At 39.9% G+C, this 14,073-nt stretch overlaps 1 protein-coding gene across 1 annotated transcript in view; it reads right to left on the bottom strand.

Moving 5' to 3' along the window:
- Positions 1 to 14,073, bottom strand: part of LOC115214329 (tectonic-3-like) — a 43,137-nt gene that overhangs the window by 13,041 nt on the left and 16,023 nt on the right. Inside the window, exons 7-12 of the mRNA XM_036504415.1 lie at positions 13,087 to 13,189; positions 9,529 to 9,647; positions 5,480 to 5,561; positions 5,064 to 5,230; positions 2,434 to 2,559; positions 1,532 to 1,635 (exon numbers count right to left, since the gene is read on the bottom strand). Coding sequence (XP_036360308.1) covers positions 1,532 to 1,635; positions 2,434 to 2,559; positions 5,064 to 5,230; positions 5,480 to 5,561; positions 9,529 to 9,647; positions 13,087 to 13,189 — 701 coding nt within the window. The remainder of the gene's footprint in view (positions 1 to 1,531; positions 1,636 to 2,433; positions 2,560 to 5,063; positions 5,231 to 5,479; positions 5,562 to 9,528; positions 9,648 to 13,086; positions 13,190 to 14,073) is intronic.

The following is a 14,073-nucleotide window of genomic DNA, read 5'->3' as shown; positions in this document are numbered from 1 at the left end:
GGTTGGACAGTTTGACTGGGTTCTGGCAAGCCAGGAGGCTGCACCAGGTTCCAATCTTGATCTGGCAGTGTTTCTACAGCCGGATGACCTTCCTAATGCCAACCATTCCATGAGTGTAGTGGGTGCTTTTTGCGTGCCAGGGGAGGCTGGCAACGACCACGATCGGTTTGTGCTTTTTACATGCCACTAGCACAGAAGCCAGTCAAGGCAGAGCAGGCATAAAATCTCCCCAGTCTATGCTGTAAAGTTGTTGGTGAGGAGTAAGGTAACATGCCAGGGAAACCATGCTAAATAATGACAGAGTTGATCATTTTTCTCCTCTGTTGCTGTGGATGGTTGATAACAAAAGATAGCAGCTGGAGGTCAAGCGAAATCATGCCAAAACAAGCATAAGACAACGACAATGATATTGAGACCTTTGTATCAGAGTTTTTAACACAGAATTGTTTTTAATTTTCAATAAAAAAACCTTTTAAACAATAATCCAAAACACAGGTAATAACAAGGATATTAATGAGACCACTGAATAGAAAAAAAACAACAAAAAACAAAAAATAGGTCAAGTTTATCTTTGACCCTTTTGTATTCAGATTATTCCGTTGAATCTATTGCATATTTTTTCACATTGTTTTGAATTAATCAAGCATCTTCTTGAAATTTGAGATTTTGGTTATGTGATTGTTTATTTTCAGAATGACAGTATAGGGTTAGGGTGAGAGGCAGGATCTAGCCAATTTGAACATAAAATGGGAAGAATATTTGTGGCTGGACGTGGCCTGTTTAAATGCTAAAGGGTTAAATCTTATTGGAGATAAAATAGTTTGTTATACAAATGAGAAATGATGCTACGTCAATATTCTTTTAAAATTCTTAAATATTAGACCGAGTTGTTCTAAACATGGTTTATAAAGACAAATCTTTGGTGACAAACCATTTTAATTTCCTTTAACAATTATCAATTACATTAGTAATAAGGCATATCATCATCATCATCATCATTTAACATCCATTTTCCTTGCTGGTATGGGTTGGACAGCTTGACTTGGACCAACAAGCCAGAGGACTGTACCAAGCTCCAATGTCTATTTTTGTACGGTTTCTATGGCTGGATGTCCTTTCTAATGCCAACTGCTTTACAGAGTGAAGGTGCTTTTTTCATGGCACCTGCACAAGTGAGGTGACTAAGTAACTCACAAAAAAGACCCCATAGCTGAGGTGGGGGCAGTATTGAGGGAGATGGCTTTATACCAAGTGATGAGTAGAAGAGATAAATGATTACCCAAGTTGGGAAAGGAGAGAAGATGGTGAGGAGGTATCAGGGCAAACCCTCACATTAGAGGAAGGTGAACATAAGAGAAGTGGTCCAGAGGACTGGACAGGATAAATGGAGAGGCAGGTTCTTGAGAATGTGAAAGGAGAGAGAGAGATGGCGATTGTAAAGTAAAGTTTTTGTTTTGTTTCATTATCTATTATTCTTTCAAAAACATTTGTCAATTGATGAAGAATTTATGAAAATAAATTGAAATTTTACCGTCCTGTTGGCAAATTAATTTTAGTTCCAGCTAATAATGGTTCACCCTTTAGGTAACCAGGGTTACCACTCCTCCTGAAATATGTATCGTCTTCTGCCGCCAACTGAAAAATATTAGCAAAGCAATTAAAAGAGGAATATATTTGAAGAAAGAAAAGCAAATAAAAAGCATTACCAATCATACGACAAATGAACCGTAAAGATTAGATTGAATTTATGAAAAGGAAAAGAGTGTTTTATTGTATACATTTTCATCATTACATTTTTAATGTCCATTTTCTTACATTAGCATGGGTTCAACAGAGTTTACTGAGGTAGATTTTTCTATGGCCAGATACCCTCCTTCCCGATGCCAGCCACCATCTGTTTCTAAGCAAAGTAATATTTCCCTACAGCCAGACAATGTTTCACAGAATATCAGAAATGAATGACATTCATTTACAAGACAAGGAGACAAACATACACACACAACAGGCTTCTTTCAGTTTCCATCTCCCAAATTCATTCACAAGACAGTGGTCAGATCAGGCCTAAAACTACATGGTTGCAATGGGGATCATGTGAGGACTAGTTCAAATTTTACTTTAGTAACTGTATACTGAGGAGATGGTATAGAACTTTCCAAAGGCTTTACTTCAACTTTATGCTTGAGTAAATGCCACCGGCACAGGTGCCATTTGCATGACATTGGTATCTGTCATGACTGCGATTTTGCTCGGCTTAATGGGTCTTTTTCTCAAGCACAAACATAATGCTAAGGTCTTGGTCATTGCCTCCATGAAGCCCAACACTCGAAGGGAGCTCAGTCACTCGGCCTTTTTTTACAAAAATATATATGCTATCAAATCTAGTAATTCATTTTCCAAAAATCATTCTTAGTATTATGATATAAAAAACATTACCTCATGAAATTCTGTGGTAAACGTTTGAGTAAAAGGTAAATCAGATTGTGTTAAATCAATCAAATTTAGAGTCACACGGACTGAAATAATACCATAGGTACCATTGTGTATGAAACGATAAACAACCTAAAAAAAAGAAGAAGGAATAGTTTACACAAAGTAAGCAAAATTGTCTGCATTAATAGTATTAAAAAATATCTGAAATGTTAATGGACCATTTATTGCTCATACAATCATTCTATATATATATATATATATATATATATAAAATTAAATAAGGGTAGAAATTGATATTAATCAATTAAAACCAGTGGCCTAGCATATTTAAAAAATCCAAAGATTAAAAATTTTTTTACATACAAAATTTAGAGGATTGACCACTAAAAGTGGACAGCCTTCATGCTAGATATAGATGTCAAAATTGCTATTTTCCACGGAGAATGTGTTTTCAAGAAAAAAATTCAGCAAAAAAACCTAAGCGTAAAAATAATCAAGACAAATGAAAATATACGTATATATTATATACGAGTGGTTGATGTTAGGAAGGGCATCCAGCTGTAGAAACACTGCCAGGTCAGACTGGAGCCTGGTGCAGCCTCCTGGCTTCCCAGACCCAAGTCAAACCATTCAACCCATGCCAGCATGGAAAACAGACGTTAAACGATGATGATGATGATACAAATATATATATATATATATATATATATATACATATATATATATATACATACATACAAACACATGTGCGTGAAATTGTATCCTCTCCATATTCCTTGATTTCATATTCAATTCTTTTAATTCCCGCTCATCCTGTGAAGAGATAGTTACCTCTCTTGGTATCACTGGCCGTCCAGAGGCTGGGATGGTCAGTCTATGTCATGACATAATTACTAAAATTCTAGTTTGGAACTGGACAGGTTTTTTTTATAGTTTTGTATGGTTCAGTTAAAGGCGGAAGGAAGTGGCACTTGTAGGTCTTCTGAGACTGGATGTAGAAAAATATTGTTATCCTGAGACTGAACAACTTAGTCCAAACACTTGCAACAGAGTGGACTCTGCTAAAAGCCAAGCATTTAGACCAGGTAACAATTAAGTCAACCATCGCAGAACAAGTATAAACAATCTAATAGATCATCATCATCACCAGCAGCAGCAGCAGCGGTCAGTGAAAGTCCATATTCCATGCTGGCATGGGTTGGATAGTTCAAGAGAAGCTAACATGCCAGAGAACTGCATCAAACTCCAATGTCTGCTTTCACATGATTTCTATGGCTGGGAGCCTTTTCTGATGCCAACCAGTTCTTTTTCTTTGTACATGGGTGCTTTTTACACTAGTGAGGTTATCGAGTAACTCACAAGACAAGAACCCTACATCAAATGAAGGGGGAACAGTACTGAGGAATGCCAGCTGATGAGAAGCTACAGTAAGATAGAGGGACAGGTACAGGTGTGATGCTGTAGGGAAATAAATGGCTATCTCAATGATGGTGAAGATGTGTGAAGGTGCAGTCATTTCACTCACACGACTTGGTTCAGCCAGAAGCTTTGAATGAAGACACTTGCTCAAGATGAATACAGCGAAACCAAGCATGCAACGATATGATTGCTAAACAAACTTCTTCACCACTCGGCCAAGACTATATAATAATAATAATGAAATTATTGTATACAGTGCTCAGGTGCACCACAACTTGTCAAAAGTGTGTATAAAGCATATGCAGTAATGTACAAATGTCTGGGAAGTGAACAATGTATGAGTCAGATACATGCTTGCGTGTGTATGGAGGGGGGAAGATCAGGTGTAGTGTTGGCGAATCTCAGGAAGCATGGAAGTTTTGAAGGATGCAGTGCTCCGACAACTAACAACTGATGCCGGCAGTTTGTTCCATGCTTCAGCAACTCTTAATGTGAAAAAATGTTTTCGAAAGTCATGGAAGGAGCTGTGCTGTTTTCTGACTTTGTAAACATGTCCACGGGTGTTAGACAGGTGGAGTCTGAAGAGGTGCTCAGAGTTATGTCTGAGCCCAGGGAATAAGAGTCAAGAAAAACGGCAACAAAAAGAGTACGTGAATAATGATGTACCTCAGTTTTTTTTTACATACAGAATATCACAAAACACTCTTTACTCTTTTACTTGTTTCAGTCATTTGACTGCGGCCATGCTGGAGCACCGCCTTTAGTCGAGCAAATCGACCCCGGGACTTATTCTTTGTAAGCCCAGTACTTATTCTATCGGTCTCTTTTGCCGAACCGCTAAGTAACGGGGGCGTAAACACACCAGCATCGGTTGTCAAGCAATGCTAGGGGGACAACCACAGACACACAAACATATACACACACACTTATATATATATACATATATACGACAGGCTTCTTTCAGTTTCCGTCTACCAAATCCACTCACAAGGCATTGGCTGGCCCGGGGCTATAGCAGAAGACACTTGCCCAAGATGCCACGCAGTGGGACTGAACCCGGAACCATGTGGTTGGTTAGCAAGCTACTTACCACACAGCCACTCTGAGCAATAAAACATGAAATCAAGTATGATGAAAAACAAATAAAATAAATTTGAATGTTTCACTCTCAAATACTAAAAGGGAAAATTATATAACAAATAAAGAATTCTTACCTTGTTGACAACATTTGTGCACCTGGAACCAGATAACATAGGAGCAAACTGATTAGCAGAGCTGTTGAATTCTGATGGATCAAAGCAACCAGATTCACTGCACAAGGTGACATTGGATATGGCAATTGTATAATTGCTGTTGTATAAGTCCAAACCCAACTGATTAGCTAAAAGTAAATAAGCAGACTTTCTTTATGCATCACAAGTTAAGGTGGAAACTTAACAAACGTTTACTGTTTACAGATTGTTTCAGTCACCCTATAATCTACTTTCCCATGCTTGCATGAGTCAAACAGACATTATGAAAATTTCCCATTAATAAATTACCAGCTTTCTATAATTTACACAAAAGTTCAAATTTTCTGAACCATGTTAGTTTGGCATATAATTTATTGAATAAATTATGAATAGCATACCTGACTTGCTTCCAGAGTCGAATGTATCTGCAGTTTTATTCAATAACATTTTCAAAAACGATTCTTCGAAAACCTTTGGTGTCTGGAAAATAATTCCATATAAAGATAACTTTTAAATATTAAGTCAGATTTTGGAATGAATCAGGGAGCAGTTGTTAAGATTCATAGTTTATTAACTGAAGTCTATCATATTTTAACAGACCTAAATTTCAATGCAGAAACAATGAGCAATTGAACTACATTCAGAGATTTCAGTGCAGACAGCTTAAATCATTAAAAATGCAAAAACCACAAGCAAATAAAATATTCTACCATTGAAAATAAGAAAGCTGAAATAGAACTTGCTAGAATAATCTTTTACAACAGTTTCAGATTACAATATGGCATGGGTGGACCTGAAAATTAGAGTGCACAAATTTTTCGATACAGCCTGGATGAATTTTGTAAGATAAACCATTCAACTCTGAAGAAGACAGTGGTACTACAGAAGTAAAGAATTTACTAGATGTAACTCAGGTTGACGAAAGGGTTTTTGATTGGCTGTTATGTTGAGTCAAGTACATGAACATGAACATCGAAATAAATATCAATGGAAATAGTAGTTGTGATACCTGTGCCAGTGGCACATAAAAAGCACCATCCAAACGTGGCCGTTGCCAGCGCCGCCTCGACTGGCTTCTGTGCCGGTAGCACATAAAAAGCACCATCTGAACATGGCCGTTGCCAGCGCCGCCTTGGCTGGCTTCTGTGCTGGTGGCACGTTAAAAGCTCCAACCGATCGTGGCCGATGCCGGACCCCCCTGGCTCCTGTGCAGGTGGCACGTAAAAAGTACCCACTACACTTGCGGAGTGGTTGGCGTTAGGAAGGGCATCTAGCTGTAGAAACTCTGCCAGATCAGACTGGAGCCTGGTGCAGCCCCTGGCTTCCCAGACCCCGGTCGAACCGTCCAACCCGTGCTAGTGTGGAAAACGGACGTTAAACGATGATGATGATAATGATGATGTTAGACCTAAAAAAATAGCAGCCATCAAGTCATGCCCTATATTGGATATCTTTTACTTGTTTCAGCCTGGGTCTCATCAGGGACATCCGTACATAAAGCTGTGTCTCGCTAAAGATCCTGAGTATTGGCTGTCATGGTTTTTTCTTCTTTATCAACATTTATTTGCTTATATTTACAAATGTTTTCAGTTCTTATAGAAAGAGAACAGTAATTGAAAACTGTAGCAATATTTCATTCCCTAAACCAGACCAGCATATAACAACTTGGCAGTAAAGCCTCATCCACCCAAAGTACAAATATATGGGAAACGACCACCTGTGTCATCTCTTGTGAAAGGTAGAAGAGTCCAGTTTGCTGGACATTGTTATAGAGCTGAAAACGAGGTGATTTCTACTCTTCTCCTCTGGAAGCCATCTGCTCGCGATACCAGAGGGCACACACTCTCCTACCCTGATGTAATCTCCAGGGATACAGGCATCCAGCAACAGGACCTCCATAATGCTATGACTGACTGTGAGGTCTGGCGTAACATAGTAAATTCCATTGTCTCGACCACGGTCGAACAATGATGATGATTACCTTGAAGTGTTTAGCTGAATAAATTGACCCTGGGACTTATTTCTATGTTTTTAAGTCTGGTACTCAAGCAAACAAGTTTCTTTTGCTGATCTGATATTTCATGGTGAGATAAACAAACCAACACCAGTCATCAAGTGATGATGAGGTGGACAAACACAAACATACATAAATGAGAAGCTTCCACACAGTTTCCATCAACCAAATTCACTCACAAGGAATTGCTTGTCCCAGGGCTAGAGTGGGACTGAACCTGAAACCACGTGGTGGCAAAGCAAGCTTCTTAACCACACAGCCATGTTGTCTTAGAAACATTACAACTGAAAGAAAGATGGCAAAGACAAGAACTTTTTGATTCTAAGGTTTTCTTCATTAGACAGAAACTACAAATAAACAACAACGATTAGTTATAAATAGTAATGGTATGTTGCCGCACAGAGGGGATATCCAGTTAGTTTGGGATCACTGGTATCAAGACAAACATCATCATCATCATCATTTAATGCCCACTTTTCCATGCTAGAATGGGTCAGTGGTGGTGAGCTGGCAGAAACGTTAGCACACCGGGCGAAATGCTTAGCAGTATTTCGTCAGCCGTTACGTTCTGAGTTCAAATTCCACTGAGGTTGACATTGCCTTTCATCCTTCCGGGATCGATAAATAAAGTACCAGTTTCGCACTGGGTCGATATAATCGACTTAATCCGTTTGTCTGTCCTTGTTTATCCCCTCTGTGTGTAGCCCCTTGTGGGCAGTAAAGAAATAAGAATGGGTCAGTGAGAGAGTTTACTGAGGCAGGTTTTTCTATGGTCCGATGCCCTTCCAGCTACCAGCCTTCATCTGTTTCCAAGCAAGGAAATATTTCCCCATGGCCAGATATTTTTTCACAGAATACTGGAAATGAATGACATTGACTGTACAGCAGTGATACACATTTACAACCATCATGTGAAGTTGAGGGAATGTAGAGCGTTGTCATATGGGAAAATGTTCTCAGTGAAGATGAAAGGAAAGGTCTATAGGAGTTGAGTGAGAGCTGCAATGCTGTATGGGAGCAAGACATGGTGTTTGGGGGAGAGAGAGATGGCAATTTTGAGAACTGAGAGAGCAATGGTTAGAGAAATGTGTGGGGGTGAGGCTATTTGATAAGAGGAGGACTGAGGACTTGATGGGGATGCTGGGGTTGGAGGAATTGATGGAATGGTCGGCAAGGGCAAATGGAGTGAGGTGGTATGGGCATGTGTTGAGGAGGGACGAAGGGCATGTTCTGAAAAGGGTGCTAGAGTTTGAGGTAAATGGACCAAAAAGGCGAGGTAGATCGAGGAAAATGTGGAGGAGGAGATTGGGAGGGTGGGCTTGAGAAGGGAGGACGACCAAAACTGGGCAAGATGGCAAGATGGTGTGAGGGCAGTTGCTATGGCAAAACCCGGATTTAAAATGATGGATGATGATGATGTGATGCCAGGACAAGGAGATACAAACACACACAAATTCATACATAGACACAAACTGGTGCTTCATTGGTTATGACAATGAGTGTTCCAGTTGATCCAATCAACAGAATTGCCAGCTTGTGAAATTAACATGCAAGTGGCTGAGTACTCCACAGACACACGTACCCATAACATAGTTCTCAGCGAGATTCTGCATGACAAAGAATGCAACAAGGCTGGCCCCCAATGAATTACAGGTACAACTCATTATTGCCAAATGAGTGAACTGGAGCAACGTGAAATAAAGAGTGTTGCTCATTGAGACAACATGCAACCAGGAATTGAACTCACAACCTTACAACTGTGAGCTGAATACTCTAACCACTAAGCCACACACCTTCACTCACACACACATACATGTACAACAGGCTTCTTTCAGTTTCCACCTACCAAGTCCACTCACAAGTCTTTCATGTTGAAGCCTTTTCATTTTACTTCTACCCATAACTGATTGCATTCTCCTTACATAACAAATATTGAACTGGTGGCAAGACGACGACACGACCATTGCCACCGCCACCATCAAATGTCTGTTGTCCATACTGGCATGGGTTGGACGGTTTGACTGGGCTGGCACGCTGGAAAAACTCCAGTCTAAATGGTTTTCTACGACTGGATGCCCTTCCTAACACTAGCCACTCCAAGAGTGATTTGGGTGCTTTTATGTGCCACCAGCATGGGTGCCATTTGCAAGACACCAGGATGCATTTATGTGCCACCGGCACAGGTACCAATTTGCATGACACCGGTATCTGCCATGACTGGGTCTTCTTCTCAAGTACAACATAATGCCAAAGGTCTTGGTCATTGCCCCTGTAAGGCCCAACACTTGAAAGGAACTCAAGATAAAATGGTTGTTGAAAATGTGTAAATACTGCTTGTGTAGCAGTGACTCTATTCCAAAATGTCTCATGAAGCAAACCATCTTTGGTTCTTAAAGTTTCAAGGCAACAAAGAACATAAAAAGTATCACTTACTACAACAATCTTGAAGTCTTCAAAATAAGAGTAAGCAGAGATTCTTGGAGAAATCTCACATTCTTCATCCAAACTTTTCAGATCTCTGACACACTGTTGTGTTTTGTCAACTAAATAAGCTATAAAACAGATTATAATAATTTCATTTTTAAAAATAATTTTTTACAAAATTCTACAGAATTCTCTTTAATACATCAATACACACACACATGTAAAAGCACATAATTTTAAAACTGTAAATTTCAGCCTGATTACCTCTTTTACTCATTTCAATCATTGGAATATGGCCATGCTGGAGTAATGCCTTGAAGAACTCTTAGTCTAACGAATCAACCTAAATACTTAGTTTTAAATCTGATTCTTTATTCTATTGGTCTCTTTTGCTGAACTGCTTTGTTCTTGGGCCATAAACAAACCAACATCAGTTGTCAAGCTGTGTTGGTGGAGACAAACAGAAATGCACACAGACACACTCAACAGGTTTCCACACAGTTTCCATTTTGAAAATTCACTCACTGGCATTAGTTGGCCCAGGGCTATAGAAGAAGACACTTGCTCAAAGTGCTGTATAGTGGGACTGAACCCAAAACGACACAGTTGCAAAGTGATCTTCCTAACCACATAACCATACCTGTGCCTTCCATTCATCAATGGTGCATCACAGAAAACTGCATAACTTCATTTGAAAACCCTAATCTTATTCTGTCAATATCTGCTAGCCCTAAATGGTTTTTACTGGCTGATGTTAGGTACCAGTTTCATGGTATTAAACGGATGAGATATAAAATCTTTCTAAGCATAGAACACCAGTCTGTAACGGATGATATTCTCCAAAAATCTGGTACTATTTTTGATATGAATAAAACATGTACATTTTGGTATGAAATAAAATGTCACATTGAAATTTACAATTTATAGGTGTAGGAGTGGCTGTGTGGTAAGTAGCTTGCTTACCAACCACATGGTTCTGGGTTCAGTCCCACTGTGTGGCACCTTGGGCCGACCAAAGCCTTGTGAGTGGATTTGGTAGACGGAAACTGAAAGAAGCTCGTCGTATATATGTATGTGTGTGTGTGTATGTTTGTGTGTCTGTGTTTGTGTCCCCCAACATTGCTTGACAACCGATGCTGGTGTGTTTACGTCCCCGGCAAAAGAAACCGATAGAATAAGTACTAGGCTTACAAAGAAGTCCTAACTAACTAACTAAAAAGGCGGTGCTCCAGCAAGGCCACAGTCAAATGACTGAAACAAGTAAAAGAGTAAAACCACAAGCAGAAAATTGAACTCATACGTATGAGTCCAAGGCTACATCTATCTTCAATAAACTAAAAAACTTAATTTTAAGCTCAGTTTTGTGTCATCATTGGAAGCGCATTATATTACAGGAATAAACATAATGATTTCAAATTTAGGCACAAAGCAGTTAATTTCAGATAGGGGTCAAGTTGATTAGATAAACCCCAGTCCTCAATTGGTACAAAGGATGAAAGGCAAAGTTGACTTCGGCGGAATTTGGACTCAGGATGTAATCATCATCATCGTTTAGCGTCCGCTTTCCATGCTAGCATGGGTTGGACGGGTCAACTGGGGTCTGTGAAGCTGGAAGGCTTCGTCAGGCCCAGTCAGATCTGGCAGTGTTTCTACGGCTGGATGCCCTTCCTAACGCCAACCACTCCGCGAGTGTAGTGGGTGTTTTTTACGTGCCACCTGCACAGGTGCCAGACAGAGCTGGCGAACGGCCACGAACGGATGGTGCTTTTACGTGTCACCGGCACGGGGCCAGGCGATGCTGGCAACGGACACGAACGGATGGTGCTTTTACGTGCCACCGACACAGGGCCAGACAGAGCTGGCAAACGGCCACGAACGGATGGTGCTTTTACGTGTCACCGGCACGGGGGCCAGCCGAGGCTGGCAACGGACGCGAACGGATGGTGCTTTTACGTGCCACCGACTTAGTATACGAATCTCAAGTACTCTAAAACCATCGCATTTTGCCAAGTTCATAACAAAAGCATTAACGTTCTTCTAGTCTCCAGCAAAACAAATTCATCCTACCATAGGATATCTGATGTAGAAAAAGTCCTGAAATTATATTTCAGGCACAGGAATGGCTGAGTGGTTAACAAGCTTGCTTTACAACCATGTGGTTTCAGGTTCAGTCACACTCATCCTCATTTTGTGTCCATTGCCCATGTTGGCATGGGTTGGACGGTTTCACCAGGGCTGGCAAGCTGCAAGACTGCACCAGATTCCAGTCTGATTTGGCATAGTTTCTACAGCTGGATGCCCATCCTAATGTCAACCACTCTAAGAGTGTAATGGGTGCTTTTACAATGCCACTGGTATCTGCCACGACTGTGGTTTTACTTAGTTTGATGGGTCTTCTTTGCAAGGCTCTGTGAGATCCAAAGCTCGAAGATCATGCTTCACCACCTGTATTTTATTAATTACTAGCTTAAAAATCACACACCATGCAGACTTTTAAGCTAACTCCTGTTGAGGGCTAAATGGGCCTGTGGCCCAAAACTAAAGACAGCTAAAAAGCATGACTATGATATGTCTAAAATGATTATATGCCCTGGAGGTGTTTGATCAGAGATTAAGGACAGATGAGAATTAATTCTTTAATGCAATCGTTCTATTGTTCCAGTCTCAAGTTGAATTCAAACAGTTGGCCAATTTGTCCCGAAGTTCTTATCTTAACATAAAATTAACGAAACGAACGTCATTTACCCCCTCCTCGATCTCTGATGTCACATGACAAATGCCAACCAAGATGGTGTGGACCAGCCAAACTTTACTTGCTAGAAATAGCAACCCAAATGCTTTTAAATCAGAGCCCAATGCTAGATGTTCAAGAACCAAATGAAGGGCAGATTTTCAATCCTGGGATCATCCTGATTCCAAAACTATAGATATACTAGCAGCTAATCCCGGTTTCACCTGGTCGGTTTGGATGATGTGACTGTAAAACCTGCTCTGTGTAAGCATTTGACTTGCTTGGGCATGCTTACATTAAAAAACAATTTTGGAATGACTTTTTTTTGTCAAAACTAAAAATGACTGAACAAAAAAAAACAACCATGATTCAACGAAATCAAAAAATAAACCCAAATACAAAGCAAACAAAGATGAACCATCCCACTTCCACTGAGCATGCATATGCACACATTCACATACACACACATATAATCACACAGAGTTGAAATGCTGTTTGATTTACTTTTTCAGTGTACACTACCAAGAATGACATCACCCCTTCCTTTCTCATTCATAAACACAAGAGTATTATTATAGTAGATTATCTCAGTAACCATGGGAGCTATGAAACAATACAAAGCCCAGCATCACCACCAGATCATTCTACACATCTGTGTAATTTTTCGCACAATTCCACCCAGCCATTTGACCGTGAATCCCAAGACAAGAAAGAATATATATAGAATCTTAATAAAATACAGAGAACAGGTTATGGTATTCAATGCTTTAACACACACATGCTTCAGTAAATAACTATCATCTCAAGGGTGATATATGCTTTTGTTGTTTACTGACCAGCAGGGTTGTTGTCAACACAAAATCCTGTAGCCAGTGTAGTTGGTAGAGTGAAATAACCGGCTACATAGTCAGAACCCAATATATAAATGCTGTTACCACTCTGAAAAAAAAAAAAACCAAAAGAATAACATAGAAATATAATTAATTTTATTGAAAGATAATTAAATATAAATTTACAAGAAATTACATAAACAAGACTGCATTAATACAATAACTAGACAAATTCTCCTGCTTTTTGGATAGATTGTTGTAACTGGATGAAATAAATGGCTGTGGTACATGATAAGCACCATTCATTAATGTGTAGGTCACTGCCAGTGGCATGTAAAAAGTACTTTTTGAATGTGGCTGATGCCAGTGCTGCCTGACTGGCCCCTGTGTCAGTGGCACGTAAAAAACACCTACAACTCTTCCAGAGTGGTTGGTGTTAGGAAGAGCATCCAGCTGTAGAAACCTTGCCAGATCAGATTGAAGCTTGGTGTGGCCTCCTGGTTTGCCAGTCTCCAGTCAAACCATCCAACCCATGACAGCATGGAAAACAGACATTAAACAATGATGATGATGATGACATTAAGCTTAAACCCAACTCTAGCCATTTCTTTGCTTACTTCAGTTGAAAGCAAATAACTCTGCCTGGATAACAGCAGATTCCACATTAGGTAAGAGATATTCTGGTACGGCTGTTTCAGGGCCACTTATTTGGTACAGCTGATCTGATGTTGATTTATCAGATTTCAGGTGTTTTAACATTTCAATGTTTCTTACTCTTTCTCTCTGCATGTGTATGTTTCTCTCTTTCTCTGTATATGTGTGTGTGTGTGTTTTTTGTTTTTTTTTTCCTTTTCCCTCCTGTGCCACGATAGGTTGGAAGTCCTGTCGGTCATGACAAATTGTCTCATTCCATCCACATCAGCTTCATAGTGGGACGGTTTGTAGCAGCAAAAAACATCAGCTACAAAAGTAATTGGTCCAACCAGACGAGAT

This window comes from Octopus sinensis, linkage group LG7, assembly GCF_006345805.1.
Source record: "Octopus sinensis linkage group LG7, ASM634580v1, whole genome shotgun sequence".
Classification (NCBI taxonomy): domain Eukaryota; kingdom Metazoa; phylum Mollusca; class Cephalopoda; order Octopoda; family Octopodidae; genus Octopus; species Octopus sinensis.
Note: the sequence above shows the minus strand (reverse complement) of the source record. Positions and strands in the feature narration are given on the sequence as shown.